This window comes from Vanacampus margaritifer, chromosome 9 (assembly GCF_051991255.1).
Source record: "Vanacampus margaritifer isolate UIUO_Vmar chromosome 9, RoL_Vmar_1.0, whole genome shotgun sequence".
NCBI lineage: Eukaryota > Metazoa > Chordata > Actinopteri > Syngnathiformes > Syngnathidae > Vanacampus > Vanacampus margaritifer.
In genome coordinates, this window is record NC_135440.1 from 13,649,716 (window position 1) to 13,671,179 (window position 21,464).

The 21,464-nt window shown below is 39.6% G+C and overlaps 2 protein-coding genes across 4 annotated transcripts in view; both read left to right on the forward strand.

The window, feature by feature from the left end:
* The first annotated feature begins 826 nt into the window (after positions 1-826).
* On the forward strand, positions 827-6,509 carry LOC144057496 (uncharacterized). Its single transcript, XM_077575134.1, has 5 exons — positions 827-844; positions 915-1,314; positions 3,574-3,753; positions 3,897-3,978; positions 4,065-6,509. Exons 1-5 carry the CDS (start codon positions 827-829, stop codon positions 4,318-4,320), a joined length of 936 nt encoding a protein of 311 aa, XP_077431260.1. The 3' UTR covers positions 4,321-6,509.
* Positions 5,347-21,464, forward strand: part of LOC144057493 (F-actin-uncapping protein LRRC16A-like) — a 56,155-nt gene continuing 40,037 nt past the window's right edge. For 2 of the 3 annotated variants that reach the window (XM_077575130.1, XM_077575131.1), the window contains exons 1-2: positions 5,700-5,840; positions 11,810-11,907. In XM_077575130.1, the coding sequence (XP_077431256.1) occupies positions 5,801-5,840; positions 11,810-11,907 (138 nt within the window). In that variant the 5' untranslated portion in view covers positions 5,700-5,800. Of the gene's footprint in view, positions 5,475-5,699; positions 5,841-11,809; positions 11,908-21,464 lie in introns of those variants that run through there. The other variant, XM_077575132.1, reaches the window with a different exon arrangement.

Here is a 21,464-nt window from a genome sequence, read left to right on the forward strand (position 1 = left end):
ATTATGAAAGAAGCCTCTTATATGGATGTATAATGATTATACATTTTATAACTTTTCTTGAAATCATGTCTGTATTATACAGTGGTAGCCTACCTTGAAATACGATACGAGCCACCATTTGGCTGATTTTTTTTGCTTAAACTTGGGAGCAAAAAAATCCATTATACCCAGCTCACTTCACAAAAAGCAGCAATTTGTAGTGATTTTTTTAAGTGCCTTCAAGATGTTTAATGCCAGTCCAAGTTGAAGTTTACAGTCAAATAAAAAAAAAACTAAAAAACTTAATTACACATTGAGTGTTTATAACAACCATGTATTTTGCATTACAATTTTAATTTAATGCAGTTTTTGCCCCTGAAAATGAACAATTCAGTGGAATGAACCTTCTGAATGGGTCTTTTAAATGAAATTATTCTAATAATTCGCACTTGCAAGAGCTGATGTAGCCACCACTATACTTCCTATCATTTATCGAAGCAGAAGTGGTTTGACCTTTAGAAAAAAAAAAAAACGTTGTGTGCTATGGTCTGAAAGTACTGACATTGATGGTAAGTATATAATTATTTACTAAAAACAGAGTTTGAATTCAGGCTAATTGTAAATTTGCTCATTAAATATGCAGTTCATATAAATGTATTGTGGCAGAGTGTCACGTGACATAAGAATACTGCATCCATGTGAAAACGAAAATGTCAAAGGTATCAAAAATGTCTTCTAGATGTGGGGTGGTCATGGCCATCCCCGGTCACAATATAGCTCCGCCCCTGTTACTTTCTGAATTCAATGTATATAAGTGCGTGACAAAGCACAATAAAGCACGCATGATATGCTCAACATCAACATGGTAAGTACAAGGACCACGTTGCGTTCAAAGTCACTTGTAAAAAAGAATGACATCATGTTTTCTTCCTCAGCTGTCCCTGTCATGCCTGCTGCCGATATTGCTGATTCGCGGCGTTCACTGCCACGACTCCCCAACGGAGTTTCCTCCCACGTTCAAATACAGAGATCCGTCAACAGGGGGGACGCTCGCGTGCAACAAGTGTCCCCCCGGCACGCACATGACTGCTCACTGCACGGCCGCCAAGCAAACGCAGTGCGCGCCGTGCAGGGACGGCCACTTCACGGAGCTGTGGAACTACCTGCCCAAGTGTCTGTACTGCAACAATTTCTGCACCGGCGACAAGGTGGTACAGACCGAATGCGCTCCTCGTAACAATAGAGTGTGCGGCTGCAAGGAAGGCTACTACATGACGGAAGACTACTGCAACAAACACTCGGAGTGCGCACAGGGATATGGCATTCTTACTAGAGGTGCATATTTGAAGTCATTTGACGCGTTTTGGTAAGAAAGCCGATAAAAACTTTATTTATATAGCACTGCATATAAGTGCTGTACATAAAGTAAAAATCAGACATAAAAAACAAAGACAGTTAAAAAATAAAAATAAATAAACATAAAGCTACTAAAACAGACTAATTATTTAAAGTTACAACTGCAATAAATAAATAAATAAAATTAAAAAAATTATATATAAATTACTATTATTATTATTATTATTATTATTAAGTATATAGTTTATGTGCTTTTTTTATAGCTAAGTGGTGATCAGTTAGTAGTGATAGGAATTCTGGTTCTTTTTACAGAACCTGCCCTTTTGACTTGCCTCGCTAAAAAAAAGGTTCTTCAGATTTATTTTACTGCTTAAGTTAATTAATGTAAAATGCATACTCATGTTAACAAAAAGCATCAACATGGAATGTTTATTATAAAATACAGTAGTCCATTATTTATTTACTCTGCAGTGCTACAAAAAAATTATAAATGCAAATAACTAAGGATGTTTGATGCCATTTTTTTTTTCCCCAGACCGATATGTACTCAATTCTTGAGTAGTCACTGATGCTGAAAACAAGCACTGATATCACTAGTACTTTTGATACATAAAATTTTCCAAAAAACAAAGTCAGATAATTTTAAAGAAATAGGCTATCCAGTCATCAGTCATTTCTTAACCGCTTATTCATCATGAAATAGGCTACATGTATATCCCAATATAATATTAAATGAATGGTATTTTTTATTATTTATTTGTATTTCTATATTACATCTTAATAGGTATCAATCAGACAGTCAGACATGAATGTCTTTAGTGCCCGATGGCAAAACGGCCACAAGAGGGCGCCAAAAACTGATATCAGCTGCTGTTGCTAGTACCGATACCTTGAAATAAGGCAGCGTATCGGCCCAAACTCGCTCACCACCCCTACAAATATTTATACATATTCTTTAATTGAACGTTTAATACTTAAAGCTTTTAACTTTGTTTCTACTAAACTAATTGAAACGAGAATCGCTCAAAAACACAGCACTGCACAACAAAATAAAAATTAAAATATGTAAACAAAAAAAGTTAGCATACCTTGTCTATAGTTCTAATGAGAGAAAATGACTGGAAATGATCTGACCTTTTTGAGAAAATTCTGTAATGAGAGAGTGGCATTTCTGCAATGCATTGTCTCTGTCCAGCATCAGCAACAACAATTAAATTAAGCCCTTACTAAGGGTTGCACAGCAATGCAGAAGGTTTGAATATGCTGCTTTTTCCACTGGTTTAGATGACACCTTGACAAGAGGTATCTTTTATTGTGGCAAAAGAAAGTTCTGGCTTTGCTCATTTTAGGGAGGAGGAGGAGAGTGACAGCAGAAAAACTAATGGGTGTCTGTACATCCTCTATAAATGGCTCAGCGGGAACTTAGCGAATTTAAGTAGTATAAGTATATTTCATAGTAGAGCATGTCTAACGTCTTGGTGACATCGGTCTTAAATAGAACATTTTTTAATTCCAGGTGCCTTGCTATCACGGTAGACATCCTCTGCACTACCCAGCAAGGCTCTATTCCAAGATGGCCGCCTCTCACCATATACATAATGAATGGGCTCATCAATGGGATTCTGCGCACTACTATGTGCAGTGTGAAAAAGGCTTTGGCATTTTTATTAATAACATTTTCCCCTTGCAAAACCTACACTCTATTTTGTATGCTCAGGAAAGTTTAAATATTCCGGATTTTATTACTCTTCCAGCTATCACACCTTAACCATTGCCATTGTTTGTGTTGCCTCTCTAAGAGTGGTCCTTTGCTATTTTCTCTCTCTCATGTCCTTGTGTGGAACTGCCACCACTCTTGGAAGTAAAAAATATATATATATATATATATATATATCCTGGAGCTGTGCGTATATGCTAGGAAAAGAAAATGGATAATGGATAGATGTTTTAGCTACAGCTAACAGGTGCAGCTACTCACTTGTTTCATACGTTTGTTGTTAGACGTTCCTTGTTGCTAGGCAGATTTTGTGGTGCACAAACATTTTGTACTCATCAGTTGACAAGAGCTCTTGGCATATCCCCTGAAAGCTGTTATATAAAACTCGACCCAGTAATTACGAGTGACTGGCAACCAGTCGAGGGAGTACCCCGCCCCTTGCTCAAACTCACCTGGGATTGGCCTAATTCAATGACACTAATGAGAATAAATGGCAAAGACGAGTTTGTTTGTTTTTCCAGGTACATTACAAAATGACACGGTGTGTCAAAAGTGCTCCGATGGCTTCTTCTCCGCCTCTTCCTCTGCTGTGGAGACGTGTGCCAAGCACAAGCAATGCGTCAATGTGCAGCTTGTGCTATTCAATGGCACCGCATCTCATGACACGATGTGTGGCCTCTGTGAAGACCTTGCAAATGGAGGTAATTTTCTACAGTTTGACGCAGGCTGTAACATTCTTGAAGTCTTGTTTGATTTGACACGTTCATGAATTTGGTATAGACTTAATTTGGTACAGCTACAAACGCTTGGCTTGAAGGCAACCTTCGTCATCTTTCCTCTCCAGGTGAGCTGCTCAGGACCTTTTTGTCAAGATTCATTAGTATGCACAGAATGCGTTCTGTGAAAATGAGGAGATTTTTTAACAGGTGAGCCCTCTAAAGTCTATTTGAGTATACAGAAGTGTCCATGATTGGTTCATTGTTGGATTTAACAACCATCCTTTCTCCAACAGATATATCGATAAATCAGGGGAGGAAGAGCACATCATGCGCTCCTCATTGACTCACCATCAGTGGCGACATCATTGCTTGAGTAGAATCAGAATTTGGCTCCAAAAGACCCCAAAAGAGCAGCTGAAGAAACTGCCACACATGTTAAGAGCTTGTCCGCTCGTCTCCATGGCAAAGAAGCTGGACAAGCGACTCAAAGAGATTGAAGGACAGGAACCAAACTGTACCTTAACACATTTATTCTCATTTGACACATGACGGTACATTTCAAAACTATAAACATCGCAATGACAAAACCTATTCCCTTATAAATCTCATTTGTCGACTGATAGTTTAAGGACCTTGGACATAAAGTGAATCTAAATAGATATCACATTTTGCAAAAATTACACTGGGTTTAATACAATGTTTATGCCAATTTGGGAGGTCACACACATTAATGTTGGATGATAAGGCCTTTATGGACCTCGCTTTGTCCACTGCTGCCCACTCATGTTGGAACAGGACCGTGCCATTCAAGTTTCAGCATATCAAGAAACTTTGGACAATTTCCATGCTCCCGACTTTATGGTAACAGTTCTCTCTGTTCCAATTTGATTGCATGTGCACTAAAAGAAGGCCAACAATGACATGTTGGGTGTGAATAAATTTTACTGGCCTTTATGGAGTTCTGACCTCAACCTTATAAAACACCTTAGGGGGTGAATTAGAGCAGAGAGATATCAGTGTGCTGGAAGAAAGTTCCCACAAATGGCTAAACCTTGTAGAAAGCCTTCCCAGAAGAGTTTTAAATCTGTTCAGGCAAGTGAGCAAATACTTTTGGTAATAATATTGTATGTACCTATTCAGAATGCACTTAGGACTATAGTCAGAAAGATGTTGTTAATATCTACAATGTTAATTCGGGATAGTCAAATTTAGCTTCTGTTGAGTCTAATTGACAGACTAGAGGATTTTCCTACCCGGAAGTATGTGTGACGTCATATTGTGAATTCCTTGCAATTCAGCTAAGAACCACAAGATGTCCTTCCCTCCTTTCTCGAACTACTTTGATTGTCATGAAGAAAAACGCTAGCAAAGCAGACATGTCTACTCTGTTGTTGTCTTTTGAAACAACAACTTTAGCTAAACTATAGTTCGATCGGGCTTCAATGCGTTAACTCGATCCTAATTGAACGGGGTTAGTTTACGTCGCCTGAGATTAGGAGGTGCCGTAAATCGCTCCCTCCGGTTCTCCGTGTAGTGGCAGACTGCTTAATGTAATGCTCGTAATATTCCGTCTGACACCAGCAAAACCACCGCCCCCCTCTTGCCACGCCACTATCCGCTGTCGCATCGCCGGCCTGGGAGGGGCTCACGCTCCCGGTCTCCACCATTGGCTGCCGCGGAACAACCACACCGACAGCTTTACGGTAGGGAGACAGCGAGAGAGGATGTTGTCCCGTTGTGCCTCCGGAGATACGGTACATCTGGGCTTTTCGGTGTACTTTTTTTCTCTCCGGCTCACGTCATCTTAAAGCCGCTTGACTCACAAAGCGATGCTCTCCGGCTCTCCTCGCCGACATATTGTCCGGACACCGCGGGGGGAGAGGAGCATGTAACCGGCAAGAGAAGAACCGGCGAGGCGGTAGTGTGCGACCACCTTTTTACACTTGGCTTTCTTCCTCTTTTGCCTTCATTCCGATCCCAACGGGAAAACCTCAGCGTCGTGTTGTTTGGATACTTAAGTGTGCACAAAATGAGCGAGGACGTGTCAGAGGTCCCCAAAGAGCTCATGGGTGAGTAAAGATCATTTGTGGCCATGTGTTCAACCCTCTTGTCAGACCCACGCGTGCGTGCATGTGTACTAGTCGTGGGTGCGAACGTAGTGTGTTGTCCCCCTGCAACGCTGCACAGCCTCTCATTGTGCCCGACAGTGGCAGACAATAGTGCGATTGTCTCAGTTGTGGACCACTGCTACTTTAACTATGTAAAAGTCCTGTATGGATTTCCTTTTGCACGACAATTATATTCATTGAGACCGCTGTACAGTACAATCTACACTCATGAGCCAAATATTTTTCATTATTGCAACCGTGGTGTTTTTCCAAGGCCCCAAAAGGTGCACATTTGTTTATACCTTAAAAGTCTGGTGTTAGCAGTGTACAAAAGCATTACTTTTGAAAGTACCTCAAACCCCTGAAAGGAGTTGATAATTCTGTGCACAAAAGCAATCGATTACAAAGTCAAATGTTAGACAAATCTGTGAAGAGTGGACTTGATATTGATGTTTTTTCCTTTTAAATGAACACCAAGTTGTATAAAAAACATGAACAAGCCCCTGTAAATTTATTGCAATGTGCTCAAATTGATGCTGATCTAAAGGCGGATGTCTTCCATGTCTAATCCTGTAGTTTTGCGGTTTTTGCATATCCAATTTTGTTTAAATAAACCACAATACACATGGAGTGGCCATTATTAACTCATTCAATGCCATTGACGGCTATTGACGTAAAAAAATCATTTGAACTACTTCTATTAGTTAAAATTTTTCCTACTTTTGTTAACGAGTATGAAAAAAAACCTAGAAGAAAAAAAGTATTATCCATCTAGAACAGATCTAAAATTTATGATTAATCGGGAGTTAACTATTGAAGTCATGCGATTAAGTACAATTCAAAAAAATTATCGCCTGATGCGATTAACAAAAGAAAAAAGCTTATTAAAAATTAGGAGCGTCAGGCGATTACATTTTTAATCGTAATTAATTGCATGACTTCACGAGTTAACTCACGATTAATCACAAATTTGATATCTGTTAATTAAAAAAAATAAAAAATTGTAGGTTTTAATACTCTTGTTAACAAAAGAGTAAAATGTTAAGAATGTACTGTTCTTAACAAGCCATTTATCATGATATCATATTATCATACAATTGATTGTAAAGACAATTTGTGGACAGCCTGCACTTTTTTTTTGTCTCAGGAACTGGTGTCAAACTCAAGGCCTGAGGGCCCAGACCCGGCCCATTACCTCACTTGAAAAAGCCTGACACTAAATGCCAAGCCTTCTTTGGGTGCCCTGCCCTATGTATTTAAATGACCTACCATAGCATCACAATAGCTAATCTGCAGTAACAAGATAGCGATCAGTTTTGTTGGTAAGCATTAACAATCGTTCAATGGGGGCTGGGATGAAGATATGTATAGATTTGGTTTCAAAGATACAAACGCTGATGTGTCTTTTCAAATGTAGCAACCTCAGTGAAAAGCTATTGTGACACACAAGTATAAAGAAGTGTAGCCAGTTAGTCCTGACTCCTGACTGTCTGCCCAGTGTCCACAGTTTCCTCTTTAAAACTCACAAAACTGGCCCTGCGAATGTGCTGTGCTTTGCTGACCTGTCCGTGCTGTTACGCTGGACATTTACTTCCCCCCCCCCAGTTGTGCAGCTGTGTGTTTAACCGTCTTTGTTTGACCAAGCAGTTAGTATTTGACGCCTCGGTGCAATCTTGGGCAAGAGCAAAGCACTTTTCCATCCCATCTATGGACACACTTCCTCCTTTTAATGGGGGCATGCGGTGTTCAGGAACTTGTATGGAGGCACTTAATCAGAGATGACTTCACCGGCTTTATTAGGTCGCCTTGTGCATCGTCCGCACTCTGAATATTATATTTACGGCGTGGTATAGGGAAATCATCTCAACTGTCATGCAGTCATTGGGCGCACTAAGGAATCTGTCATGGTCACGTCATGTGAGGTGTTGTGTGGATGATGACCATTGTTAGGAACATTTGTTTACTGATGCTGGTGATTCAGCATCATGCAACATTTCCCTCCCCCAACTGCTTAACAAGCAATCCATTTAGAAAAATGACACTCAAGACCACTGAACATTGAGATGTATTGTAGATATTTAGTTAAATTATTCTTATGCCAATTGGTGTAACTTGTCTTAATAGTGCTTTTTATGCAAACATACTTTGGCCCATTTTTTTTAATTTATTTTTTATTTATTTACATTCTTGCAGCCAGTAAAAAAACAAAAACAAAACTAGCATGATCTCACATAGGGTTGTTTGTTGTGTATTTTGTTTCGCTTGTTGTTTGTTAATTTGTTTAACACTGTCGAAAAAACAAAAAGGGGAGAAATAGAACAAACTCATCAATTAATTTGGACCAAAACAAATAAACTATGGGTGTAGCGGTGTCTATAAGTACACAAGTATTCACACTCACATTTACACTTATTAACAGTTTAATGATTGGGGTAAATCACACAATTTTCGGATAAAAAGTATCAAGTGAAAAAGATTTTTTTTTTTTTTTAACTCTTCACTGCATATCTGCACTAGAATGACGGGTGTGCTGGAGCCTTTCCCAGCCACAGACGAACCCACAACTTCTGAACTGTGAGGCAGACGTTCTGGCCAGATGTCCACTGTGTAGCCATCTGATTGTTACAATTTTCTTTTTTTTAAGGTCACAAAGCCACAAATAAACCCCGAGTGAGAAAGATATTGCCAAATAGAACAGCTATGGCTTAGTTTTGTGTTACACAATGTAACGTTTTCAGTTTGTGTGGTAGAGTAAAATAGATAAAACAGTAATTTATCAAACAAACCCCATTTTACGGCACCAGTTTGTTCAGAAATGAATCAATAATCGGGTAAGTTAATTGTCAAAAGAGAAGTTATCATGGCGAGTTTGCTGCCAAACCAAAGGCCCTTCTCGATGACATCACTTCCAGGCAACACACAGTAAGGGAACGATCCAAACCTCTAGGGCTGGGCAATTAAATGATCCAAAATTGTGATCATGATAAATAATTTAAAGGTATTAAGGATTGTAAAGGTAAACAAACACAGAAAAAAGAGGTTTTTCAAACTCTACCCAGCCATAACAGCACCATACCAGACAGTAGTTGGTTGGTACCCTGAGCAAAGTTGCCAAAACGTATTATTGGTGAGGATGACTTGTTTTGTTACCATTTTTAAATTTTGACAGCGAAAACACCAACCTTTGGTGTTGAAACAATTGACTTGTAAAGATCAAGTTGCCATGAAGTGATTAGGATACGAATGTGGCAGTAAACAGAAAGTACACCAATTTGTATCTACTAGGACTCTATAAACATGAGTCAATTTGAGCTTGAGGTTCGTTTTCCTCAATTAGAAGAAGTGCACATGCTGTAACTCAATCCACGGGGTGGCTGGCTGGTAAAATTAGTACCGCTGTTTTAGATGAAGTTAATCAGCGATGGAAGTAAAAGAAAAATGTTTGCTTTTGCTCCAGCTCATTAAAAATATTCAAGGTCTCACGTTGCGTAGGGACACACACACAGACGCTACACAAGAAAACGTTAGCCAGATGAACTGTTTTTGAGCGCTTTCCCTAATTATTTGTTTTTCTTTTGATCCGGAGAAGCCTGTAGGCAAGGATACACATGCCAGCACAGATGTGCTCAAGTATATTCTCCCTCCGAATGGATGAGTGGGAGTGTGAAGAGCGTGGAGAGGCAGCTGACCCACTTCTGCTCTCTAGGCCAGCTTGCCAACTTTGCTGCTTCTCGTGGGTGTGAACAATCAAGCTGAAGGGAGCATATGCTGCATAATACACATGTCTGAGACTGAGTGCAGCGACTTTCTTCCGACACATTTTTATTGCTCTATATAACTGCTATTACTGTCAAATGTAGCTTAATAGTCAACTCGTTAGTAATAGTGATACTCTGTGAGTTTGAGGTTAACCCTGCTTAATCCTGAAGTAAATGTTTTAAACCCACCTCGATAGATGAAAGTCCATTATATGGAGGCTATTAGGGGTGTGAATTGCCTAGTAGCTTGCGATTCGATCTGTATCACGAGTCATAGCTCACGATTCGATTCAAAACCGATTAATCCCCTTTTTTTCTTCTTCTTTTTATTTTCTTTTCTTCTTTTTTTTTTCTGGAGAGCTCAGTATTGTTCATTCGGTGATTTTACTGATTTGACATATCATCATTGCTCTCTCTTTTTTTAAAAAAAAATTCCGTCCGTCCGTCCGTCTTCTTCCGCTTATCCGGGGTTGGGTCACGGGGGCAGCAGCTTTAGCAGGGAAGCACAGACTTCCCTCTCCCCAGCCACTTCAGCCAGCTCATCCGACGGAACCCCAAGGCGTTCCCAGGACAGCCGAGAGACATAGTCTCTCCAGCGTGTCCTGGGTTGTCCCCGGGGCCTCCTGCCGGTAGGACATGCCCGGAACACCTCCCCAGGGAGGCGTCCAGGAGGCATCCGAACCAGATGCCCGAGCCACCTCAACTGGTTCCTCTCAACGTGGAGGAGTAGCGGCTCGACGCTGAGTCCCTCTCGGATGACCGAGCTTCTCACCCTATCTCTAAGGGAGAGCCCGGCTACCCTGCGGAGGAAACTCATTTCGGCCGCTTGTATCCGGGATCTTGTTCTTTCGGTCACGACCCACAGCTCGTGACCATAGGTGAGGGCAGGAACGTAGATCGACCGGTAAATCGAGAGCTTTGCCTTTCGGCTCAGCTCCTTCTTCACCACAACGGACTGATACAGCGTCCGCATCACTGCAGACGCTGCACCGATCCGCCTGTCGATCTCCCGCTCTAACCGCCGTTTTTAAAATTTTATTTTATTTCAAACAATTTTTTTTTAAATTTTCTTATTTTGTATGTGGGTAAGTATGTGCATGTGCGTGTGAGTGTGTATTCATTAATTCACCTAAAACCTATTAAAAACCGATTAATCCCGATACGAATCTCTAAGTCAATTGCGATTTTTTTTTTAACTCAAATTTAGAAAATACTAATCAGTAAACTTTTACATGTACACTTTAAGATTTGTATGGAAATCTACTTCAGGTTTATAACTGTGGTCCACCGTATTTAACAAACAGGTCGTAATCTCTTTCATGCTTAAAGAGTATTGAAATCAAATTTAAAGGCTTAACGTTCCATTAATATAACGTTCTTCCATGCATAAAATGTGAACCCTAATTCTAATTAAGACATTTTGTTGAATATTTCCATCAAAAATTGAGCTTTAAAAATCGATTCGGCTGCATAGAGAATCGATATGAGAATTGTGGTCTGTAATATCGCGATATATTGCCGAATCGATTTTTTTTAACACCCCTAGAGGCCATGCAGTTTAAAAAAAAAAAAAAGGTTTTATCCCTCCCACACCCTTCAAACACAGCAATGGCATGTTTGGCATAGTTTTTACAACAGATGCCCTTCCTGATGTAACCTCCCATATTTGTCCGGGTTTAGGACTGGTTGTGGCTGGGAATGGCTGTTTAAGGGTCCTAGGGGACCTGGCCGGATGTGACCGTTGGTGACCGTATTTTGGATGCCGGTCCCCTGTGTCCAAAGGCTACTTTGCATGAAGTTTAGCAAACAATTTTTTTTTTTTAAATGCTTTTGCGGGATCGCCAACTGGATTGAGAATGTGTATGTTAGTGTGTCAATCGATGGTGATGTGTGGATGAATACTGGCGTGATCTCTGAAATTGAGCATGAATGCAACTGCGTAGGCCCTGTGGTCCACGTGCAAGTCCGAAGCTGTCCAGGCCGTACCCACAATGCAGAAGGAAGCGTGGAAAAAGAGGCAGAATATCTAATACTTTTCTTCTTTGCTATCTCTGGTATAGTGTTGGCAAAGATATCAATGTTTTTGGCTATGAATCGCCGCTGCCAATATTGATTTCCACATTTCAAATGTATACCAATGCTGACTTAGGATCTTTCTCTTTTTGTGTGTAGAGAGCATGCGGGATGCGGTAGGGAGGAAGGTGAAGCTGTCACTGAGGAAGCGAGTCAAACTGGAGATCAAAGGAGACAAGACAGAGAACCGAGTCTTGGTGAGTCGACTGTTGCTGCTTTCCGGGATACACAAAGTAACTTGTCTGCTTGCCTGTCTGTGCTCAGGAAACCTCCACACATTCTTCATCTTTTCTTTAACATTTGAAAGCAATTCTCAAGAATGAATTGAAACTCGAAGTAGCCTTATGAGTATAAATGATCTTGACTCACCATCGTCTTATCTCATCCAAGCTGAAGGTTTTGTGGCCTGTTGATATCTGGGTTGGGACAAATATGGCAAATTTTTATTTTTATTTTTATTTTTATTTTTTTATTTTTTATTTTTAATTATTTATTTATTATTATTTTTATTTTTATTTTTTGCGAGAGAGCCAACATTATGTATGTAGACTTAGACAAGTTTTAAATGAAAAATAGATCTTTGTACTGTAATTAAATAATTTCTTATATACAAGAAAACAGTTTCCTTCAGATTTATAGATATTGTATATCATGATGGAATATTTTGTATACGGTCATTATTGTTGGCAAAATGCTAAAATAATATCTGTAATTCCTTTTCTACATTTTTTATTTGTCAGCATCAAAAGTGCAGTATTATTTTGGGTGGCGCTAAACACTCTTTGACTAGTCCAAAGAGAAATGCCACTTTTTGGTGTGAAAGCTAGGATGTTAAGAAGCACAAAAGGAGCTATTAAAAATTAGATCAAGAGAATTAAAATGCCTTAGTTTTTGTCTTTATGCACTTTGACATTTTTGTCTGATTAATTAACTGGGTATACTGTCTTGTGCTTGTATGACATCACTCTATTTATGTAGCTAGCATAGCTGTCAATATTGTCAACTTTTAGTCAAGACTGATTGAGGTTTACCGCTCTCAACCACACCAACGATAAATCAACCAAAGATGTTAGTTATACTTGGTGAACAAAATGGTCTAATTGAGGTCAATGTCATTTTGATTAGTTATGCCAATGGGAAATTTCTCAAACGTAGTAGAGTGCAATAGTCCAAGAAGCTTCATTATCTTTCTGTCCCTCATCGACTTTTAAGTGCAACTGCCATGCCAGCTTTTAAATTAATTCTCCGCCGTCTTAATACTTTGGCATGCATGTGTACCGGCGTAGTGCTTTGCACTCGCTACTGGAAATCTAACAGCTAGGATAATTTGAGGCAAACTGGCACTCATTTAGTAAACGGCTCAGTAGCGTGTGTAAATGACTTCAATTAATTCACGTGGAAAAACAGCAAGTATAGTGACATGAAAAACAAACGTCCTGCTGTTCAACATTTAGGACAGACTGAGGCTCATTCAACAGGTCATCGAGTTACTTTTGACCGTGTGTCTAATGAGCCAAATAGCAACAGCAGCTTGGACCTTTTACTGTTGGCTACAGAGCAGTAGATCAACCGATTATATAAATAAATGTATTCCTGGTGGATTATTAACAATCCACCACCTTGCGGTGGTTTGAATTGGCATCTCGTCAATCAAAATTATTCCACTTTTTTTTCTTCTTTTTTTTTTTTTTCATGTTGTAACAGAAAAGGGCTTCCCTCACACTTTATGAATACTTGAATTGTCCAAAAATTTCGATGCAGGGCAGTCCAAGGGGTGTTGTCCAACATTTAATTGGTATTATTATTGCTTTTTTCCCCCACCAAGATTAAGAGATGGGCTTTTGTCTGTTGCCCATCTAGTATATGCAGGCCGTTTTAAAATAGGAAAAACGATAATAAGAAGGATAATTAAGGTCATCACACGACTATTTTTACAAGTCATTCTGTTAGTAACTCCATAAGTCATCTAGGGACATGAGCAGAAAGGATGAGCTTTACTTTCACATTTCCTGTGTTCGCTAAATGATCTGGCAGCTGTGCGAGGTGGGAACCTTGTGGCAGGGTACGAGTTAGTGTGTAGGAAAATTGCTCTTGTCAGTTAACTGGAGAGGCAGCGAGTGTTACATCACGAGGAAATATGGTCATTGAAGTCTTGCGCACTCATGTAAAATGGCATCATTTAAAAAATGTAATTGTGTTATCTGGGAGGAAACAAATGCAGAACAGAGCAAAGATGTGGGAATCTGTGTGAGGATCTTCAGTGAACTAATTGTGGTATTTTATACGGGCAGAAAGCATGAGAATGTCCCAGTGGACCGCACTGCTTGACCACACTCAAATAAACAATGGGCAGTTGTTGCTATGGAAAATACAGAAACTGATTCTGCAATGAACACAAGAGGAAGGCTAACATGTTAGGGAATTTCAATTTATGAGTGGGATGGCGTTTGTTGATTGTCAGTTTGACCCATTGAGCGCAGTTTGTCAATTGGGGGAATAAAAGGTCAAATGTAATGTGAAATGTAATCTGAGGAGTTCTTTTACAAAACACTTGAATTAATCCGTTTGTATTCTTCTGAGTAAAAACGAGTATTATATACATCTATCAGTCAATCAAACCTTTTTTTTTCCCCTGGAGAGCTCAGTATTTTTCATTCGGTAACTTTACTGATTTGTCATCATCATTGCTCTCTTTTTATTTTAATTTAAAAAAAATTTTTTTTTAATTATTTTGAATGTGTATGTGCATGTGTGAGTGTGTATTCATTAGTTCACCTAAAACCTATTAAAAAATCCCATACCGTAACCGGTACACCGAACACTTCCAGCCAGAGTCGTGAGGCCGTCAGGAGACCCGAGGAAGGACCAAAGAAAGGAAAGTGAAATCCAGCACCGACCAGACACCACCCACCACCAAACCTTTTTTTTATTATAGCACCTTTCATACTTTAAAAGCAACACTAAGTGCTTATACAATATAGATGATATGACCCTTGAATAGTTCGCGCATATTTAAGATGAGATTTCAGCAGAACACAACAGCTTAATAGATGTTTAAGTAAAAATGAAAGGAAATGACACACACATTGTTTTTAAAACATTTGAAACTAAACACACTAAATGTGAGTTGAAGTCAGACAGACATGTTTGTCATATCTTAATTAACAGACGATGCCGTGCAGCCTTAAGCAGCGAGAGGGTTTTCATTTTGCTAGCATTTGTGTGACAAACGCCTGCCCCGTTTTATACCACTGTTGCACTTAATGACAGGGAAGAGCTTTTGGCAATATATGCAGAGGCACCTATTATGAAAACATACTTTGGTATGAATCAGCCATGATGACACACCAGCTCTTCCCACACCACGACCCAATTTACTGGCCATAGCGTGCACATTTACTGCTATTAAGACATACCGGTGTTACGTCTATCAGTAAATAATGACTTGAATGTTTTTATTTCCCACTATGTCGGTAGTTTTATGTCAAATATACATAATTCTTTCTTTATTTTCCTGCTGAGCGTTGCTTGGCCTGTTAATGGAGTCCTTGAAGTCTTTTTTTTTTTTTTTGTACTAAGCCTTGACAGATTCTCACCTGCCTTCTTTGAAGATGACAGCGTAATGGTAGTAGAGATAATAGCGTCAGTCCATAAAACACACACCGATTGAGCGGAGTGGACTGTTGTGGCGATTGAACCTCTAGCTCAGACTATCAATGTGCCAAACTGACCTTGATGAAAACGCTGAACCCTAAATCGCTCTCGCTAGTACCTTGAATGTCAGAAGAGGATATTTGAGTACTATAAAAAATATCGCTTTTGTTGAAAAAAAAAGATCTTTTTCTCCGCGTGTTTGTTTTCTTTCGGGTAGTGAGAATGTTGGTTATCCGAATGCAGGCTGGAGATCGATGAACAGTTACTTCGAAGCTTTTATTTTTACAGAATATTCCGGGCACAAGTGAGTTCCAGACAATGGCTGCAGCCTCTCACAAGTGCGAAAACATTCTTAGACTATCTTGAAGGGCGGTACCCACCCGGAGTTCACCGGACATGAGATACTTTAAAGACATCATACTAACACAGACAAATGGTCTATTGTTGTGGAAATAGAGGAGCCCCCCCAGACATGCTGGCAGAAATCACGACAACACTCACAAAGACACATACATCCACAGATAAAAGTTCTACTGAGGAAATAAGGAAATTAAAACAGTTATGACTAAATCTGGGCAGAAGATCCTCTTCACTTTCTTTACACACTAGTGTTCCAAGCATGACCCAAAAATCTGTAATAATGTATTTACTATCCTTCCTTCACTTGAACGTAGGCTTGAGTGGCGAAATATTTGTCCAAAACTGTCCGCGTGCAAAGATTGAAGCATTAAAATTGAATGGGCGCACAGTGATGACGTATGTAGTTGTGACAGTGTTGACGCGGGACTACTACAAGTTCCTGAGTGTTTTGTCTTGAGTGTCATTTGTAATTATATTGATAGGCCCATTGCTTTACTACGGTTACTATGCCAGCTTTTCTATTTTAAGAATAGTGTTGATATAATTACAGTATATTAACGGTGTAGTGAAAAGCTATGGCGGCACCCTTAGCATTTGTCTATGTTGTTTAATGGGAGAGCCAACCTTGCAATTGTGAATGTAGTTTGAGCAAGCAAATGAAAACAGGACTGAGAGCGCCCAGGGACTTTGTCATTGTGCCATAGGTTGTGAAATGATGTTACTCATTCATAGAAATGTGTCTGCCTTTCATAACTCATGCACTAGAGTCCTCCCTTTAGGAGGTAACCTCCTCTTGATCTCATGGTCCAAATAAAAGACAGTGTGTGGGAGTATGTTCGTTCAAGACGGAAACTCTAACCAAGGGTTAAAGGCTGTTTTTATTGCCTCATACTGTTTGTTTTGTAGGAGTGTCTTTATTACTGCATATTTCTCAGTGTGATACATCAATGTAATTAAATGAAGAGTAACACAGATATCTTATGATCCACTATACAGATGCTCCTTGAAATAATCAATCGGTTAATATTTTACTAATTTAAAGCCATCAGGACTAATCAGCTGATGTAGCAAGTATGCAAGGGTCCACTGTCCAGTATGTGCTCTAGGGGTGGCAATGTTTGAATGTCTCACGATTCGATTAGTTTCCGATTTTTGGGTCTGCGATTAGATTCAGAATCGATTTTCGGTTCAATGATTTTTGCTTCAATTTATAGATGTGCAGAGAATCGTAATGATCTACTCCAGTCTGACTCGCTAATGCTAATTAGCATGCTACTTGCGGCATTTTTATCACTCAAAAGAACGGCTCCACTCTGCAAAAAAAAACAACTTTTATCGGAATAACTTGATCGTGACTTTTTCCTTCTACTCTCTAATGTGGCTACAACTTAACAGTGTATCAAACCGAGTGGAACTACACGGCCCCTTAGTGGCCAAATTGAGTACAACATGAACAGCGCTCCCAATAAAGGCACACACAAACAAAGGCAAGACGGTATAAAAATAATTTAAATAAAATCGATTTTGGGACATTTAAAATTGATTCTGAATCGTACTGAATGAGAATCGATTTTTTTTTGGCACACCCCTAATGTACTCTCAATACGTAAATGGAGACTGTTAAATTTGTAGGCTTTATTTTTGTTGTCATGATCTTCTCTTCCCGCTTGAGGTATGTCATTAGGGGCAGTGAGAAAATGGAAGTGACCCAATTCTTGAAGCCTACCTGTATTGTCTCCTCTATGAGAACCCCACACAGTCCTTTAGCATCTTTTGTCAGTGTGGCACTTAGACTATTCTTTATCTTCCACATGTTGAATTGGTTTTGATAAAGATTTTAGTCTGTGCTGCAGGCTGTTTTGGTCATGCAGCAAGCTTTTAAAAATAGCTAGGAAGTTACTGTTACATCTATGATTCACTCAGTTGGCTGAGTGAACTGAATCCTGGTTACAGTGTTGACTTTGTCTCGTGTTAAGGAGATGTAACATTTTATGAATAACTATCTCTATATTATGTAAATTCAAAAACTGGACATTTTGTGACCGCATGCTCAAACTCCACAATGCTTGTGCTACAGCCCATTTAAAAACAATAAAGTGTTATTCAACTTAAATAAATGAAAAATAAACACTCGTGGAATCCTATTAAACTTGGAATTCATTGTCATTCAAATAATTTGATGGAAACAAATACTTGAGAGATTCCATTCCATTCATAATTTTTCATGCCACACTGCGAGCAGCTTAGCCAATATCACTACTATATTGAAGAACATGCTGAGTGTAGTTAGGGAGGAAGACACATTTTGGCACTCTTCCTTCAGCCAATGCTATCAGACATCCCAGTCTCTCTCGGAAGTTCTTGTCTATTGTGCATTTTTTTGCCGCCTTCTAAGCTTGTTGCAAAATTCTCATGTTATGTAGGCTTTTTTTGGACTATCACATTGGAGTAAATCAGAAATGTGTTGCATTAGGCTTCACCACTAGCTATATGGATGTTTTTGTATCGCCGTGTTTAGCATATTTGAAGCTTACGATACCCTCAGTTAATGTATCCCAAGGGAGGTTGCATTACCATGCAATGAAGCCTGGCCTCATGAAAGCCCCACCCACCGTCATTCATTTTATTTTGTGATTTACGGATCCCCATTAGTCTCTACCAGTGCGCAGACTAATCTTACTGGGGGGTTTAATGATAGTTTAGGTCAGAGTCATGGTCTTAATGGCGATTGCATACAATCACCAGCTTTATTTTTATTTGTAGACAATGTCGCGATGTGATTGATTGATTAATATGTCCGTTTTTGTTGTCATTTGGTTCCTCTCTCCTCATTTCAGTGTGACTGTGTTCATAGAATAGACAATAATATAAAATACGCTTTATTGCCAAAGAATCAACATCACATTACAAAGGCTATACTTCATTGAACGTGTTCAGACTGAGCCAATGAGTGGTTTTAACAGGATAAAATGGTTTGTGAAATTTGCTAGTCTAAGGCTAGGCGTGTTGGTACAGAGCCAGTCTGCTTTCATTGGCTGAAATTTAATAAGGTTTGTAGGTCGTAGCCACAGCGCATTGATTGGACCGAAATGACATTTGTGCACGGTGCCTTGACTTTACACAGCTGGCTTCATGTTATTCCTCTTTACATTACAAATTATTGTATAGACGCTCCCCACCTTACGAACGAGTTACGTTCCGGACGATCGTTCGTAAGGTGAATTTGTTCGTAAGTTGCTTCAGTGCTATATTTTGTATTATAATTTATGTTTAAAGCCTATATAAGTATATTGAAGGTTTATATAAGTATGTTTAAGGCTTGTACAAGTAACCTGCATTGGTTTGTACTGAAAAAAACTTTTAATAAAATGGAGAGAATACGTACAGTACTGTACTACGTATGTTAGAGAGAGAGAGAGAGAGACACACACAGTATGTACATGTACGTAATAAGATAAATAAAATGAAGTTTAACTTACTTTTGGAAGATGTACTCGATGCTTAAGGAGATGATGGAGGAGGAGGAAGAGGAGGATTTTATATCATGAGAGATTCTTCGTCGTCGCTGGAATCGGCTTCAAAAGTTATTTCCTCCTTTATGGGGACCGGCGTTTCTTCCTCCTCCTCCTCGACACGTTGCTGAGCCTCCAATGAGCTCTCACAGCGCCAAGCGTCGGTATTAGCGGCGGAAAGAAGCACTACGCGCAATACAAAATCTAACTTACAGCATCTCTTCCCGAACATTTTTCGACATACTGTACGCGCAGAAATGTTCGTATGTACCGTTGTTCGTAACTCGAATGTTCGTAAGTAGGGGAGCGTCTGTAGTTTCGACTGAATCAACAGTGTCACTGCCATGTAGTGCTTTTGGCTTCCAAATGATTTGATCTATAATTATGGCTGCTATGGTAGTGTTGGGTGGTTCGATACTTTTGACGTCTGTTGTTAGGTAAGCATAATTGTTTGGATAAGGTAACACAGAGCATCATTTAATAAGTAGTATGGATTATATTGGAGAGGAGATTCAAAGCTGTTTGTGTTTCTTGTTCACGGGTAATGTCAGTGCAAAGCACTATAACGTGTCGCGTTCCTATGCCAGCCTGCCCACACTGAGGTGAAAAGCCAAATCTGGATTCACCATTCTGAAGTTGAACCATACAAACTGAACCATGCAACACTTGGAGGAATTGTTGTTTGTTAAGGGGTGGTTGTTCTCTTAAGGTTTGAAGTTAGGCATTTAGTTTCGGTGGTTAGGGCACGTCTCATTTCAGTGCTTTCCCTCACAAAGATAAGCTGTACTAATGTGTGTTATTGGTGTTGACTGATGTTATCTGCCTAGTCCAGAGGGAAACCTGCGCTGCCAACATCAGAAAGATTCCCCTCCCTCCTCCTCCTCCTCTCTTTTTACTCAGTCTTTGTCTCTGTCATTCCTTCTTTTGACGTATTTCCCGACTGTCTCCTACACAAAAGCACTGCGGGTCCCACCTGGAGCATTGGAAGGCTTCTCCTCTGCTTTTGTCTTCGTTAGCGCTGTAAATTAACTCCATATCCACGTCTTGATTACTTTCCTGCAGTTTTATCTCTAGCATCTCTATGTTCTGTGCTGATATAATTTACCAAGAAACCTTGGCCGGCATGCAGGACTGCTTCACACACACAACCCCCCCCAAACACACACACACACTATGTCTGGCTGGTATGCTGATGAATGATTGTGATTGTTCTTGTGTACAAAACACAGCGTTCTTACAGGACACCCTCCAGGCTGATGCTCCTCTACTCCTTGATCTGCTCTATCAGCAGAGGGGAGGAGTAAAAGACGAGGAGAATAAATATTGAATTGTTGCACTTTAAAATATAGCCAAATACATATGAATTGTCTTTCATTGGAGAGAGATATAAGAGGTGCACGATCACAATTTTCTGGCTGATCACCTATCTTTAAAAAGCCCGATCCCGATCTTGAACAACACGTGAAACAATACGGGTCAAGTTGTTCTCTCAAATAAAAATGAGAAGCCTCTTAGCCATCTCACAGCAGATGAGGGCAGTGGCTAACTTTTTTCAGACCTCTGCATAGTGGTATGAATTGAAATCGGTGTACATTTTTTTTAAGGGATTGGCCGATCACCGATCCTCCAAAATGAAGGAAATCAGCCCCGATATTGATTCAGATCGATAAATCGGTGCACCTGTAAAGGCTACTGACAACTACATTCTTAAGTATGTAAAATGACAACAAGAAACACATGCCATGTCACATGATGCTGAGCTGCTGTACCATTCTAAAATTGAATTGTAATCCAATTGAATCTTTACACTTTAAATTTAAACCGACCTTGAATCGTATATAGAATCGTGTATAGAAACGGCTTTTATTGGAGAGATGCCAAAAGCCAAAGTCATCTTCAGAACCAATTCAGTCAACATGCACTTGGCTGGAAAACACAAGTGTATGCTTCCTCTGCAGCTGCCTCAAGCGACTGGATTTAAATGATATGCTCAGGTTTTCCAAAGATGTTTTGACATAATTGGTGTAATTTGTTGGTTGCACTATTATTCTGTAAGAGCCTGACAACCTCACATGCTTTTGTTTATGGATTAGAATAGAAGCCCATACGATGGCAGCTCTCTTGCGCATTTTTACATCATCTCTGATCATTCAAAAATAGCAATTAGCAAAGCAGTTTGTTTTTTCCTCTGCAGTTGCAGAACACCATTTCTTCATTTCTTGCATATT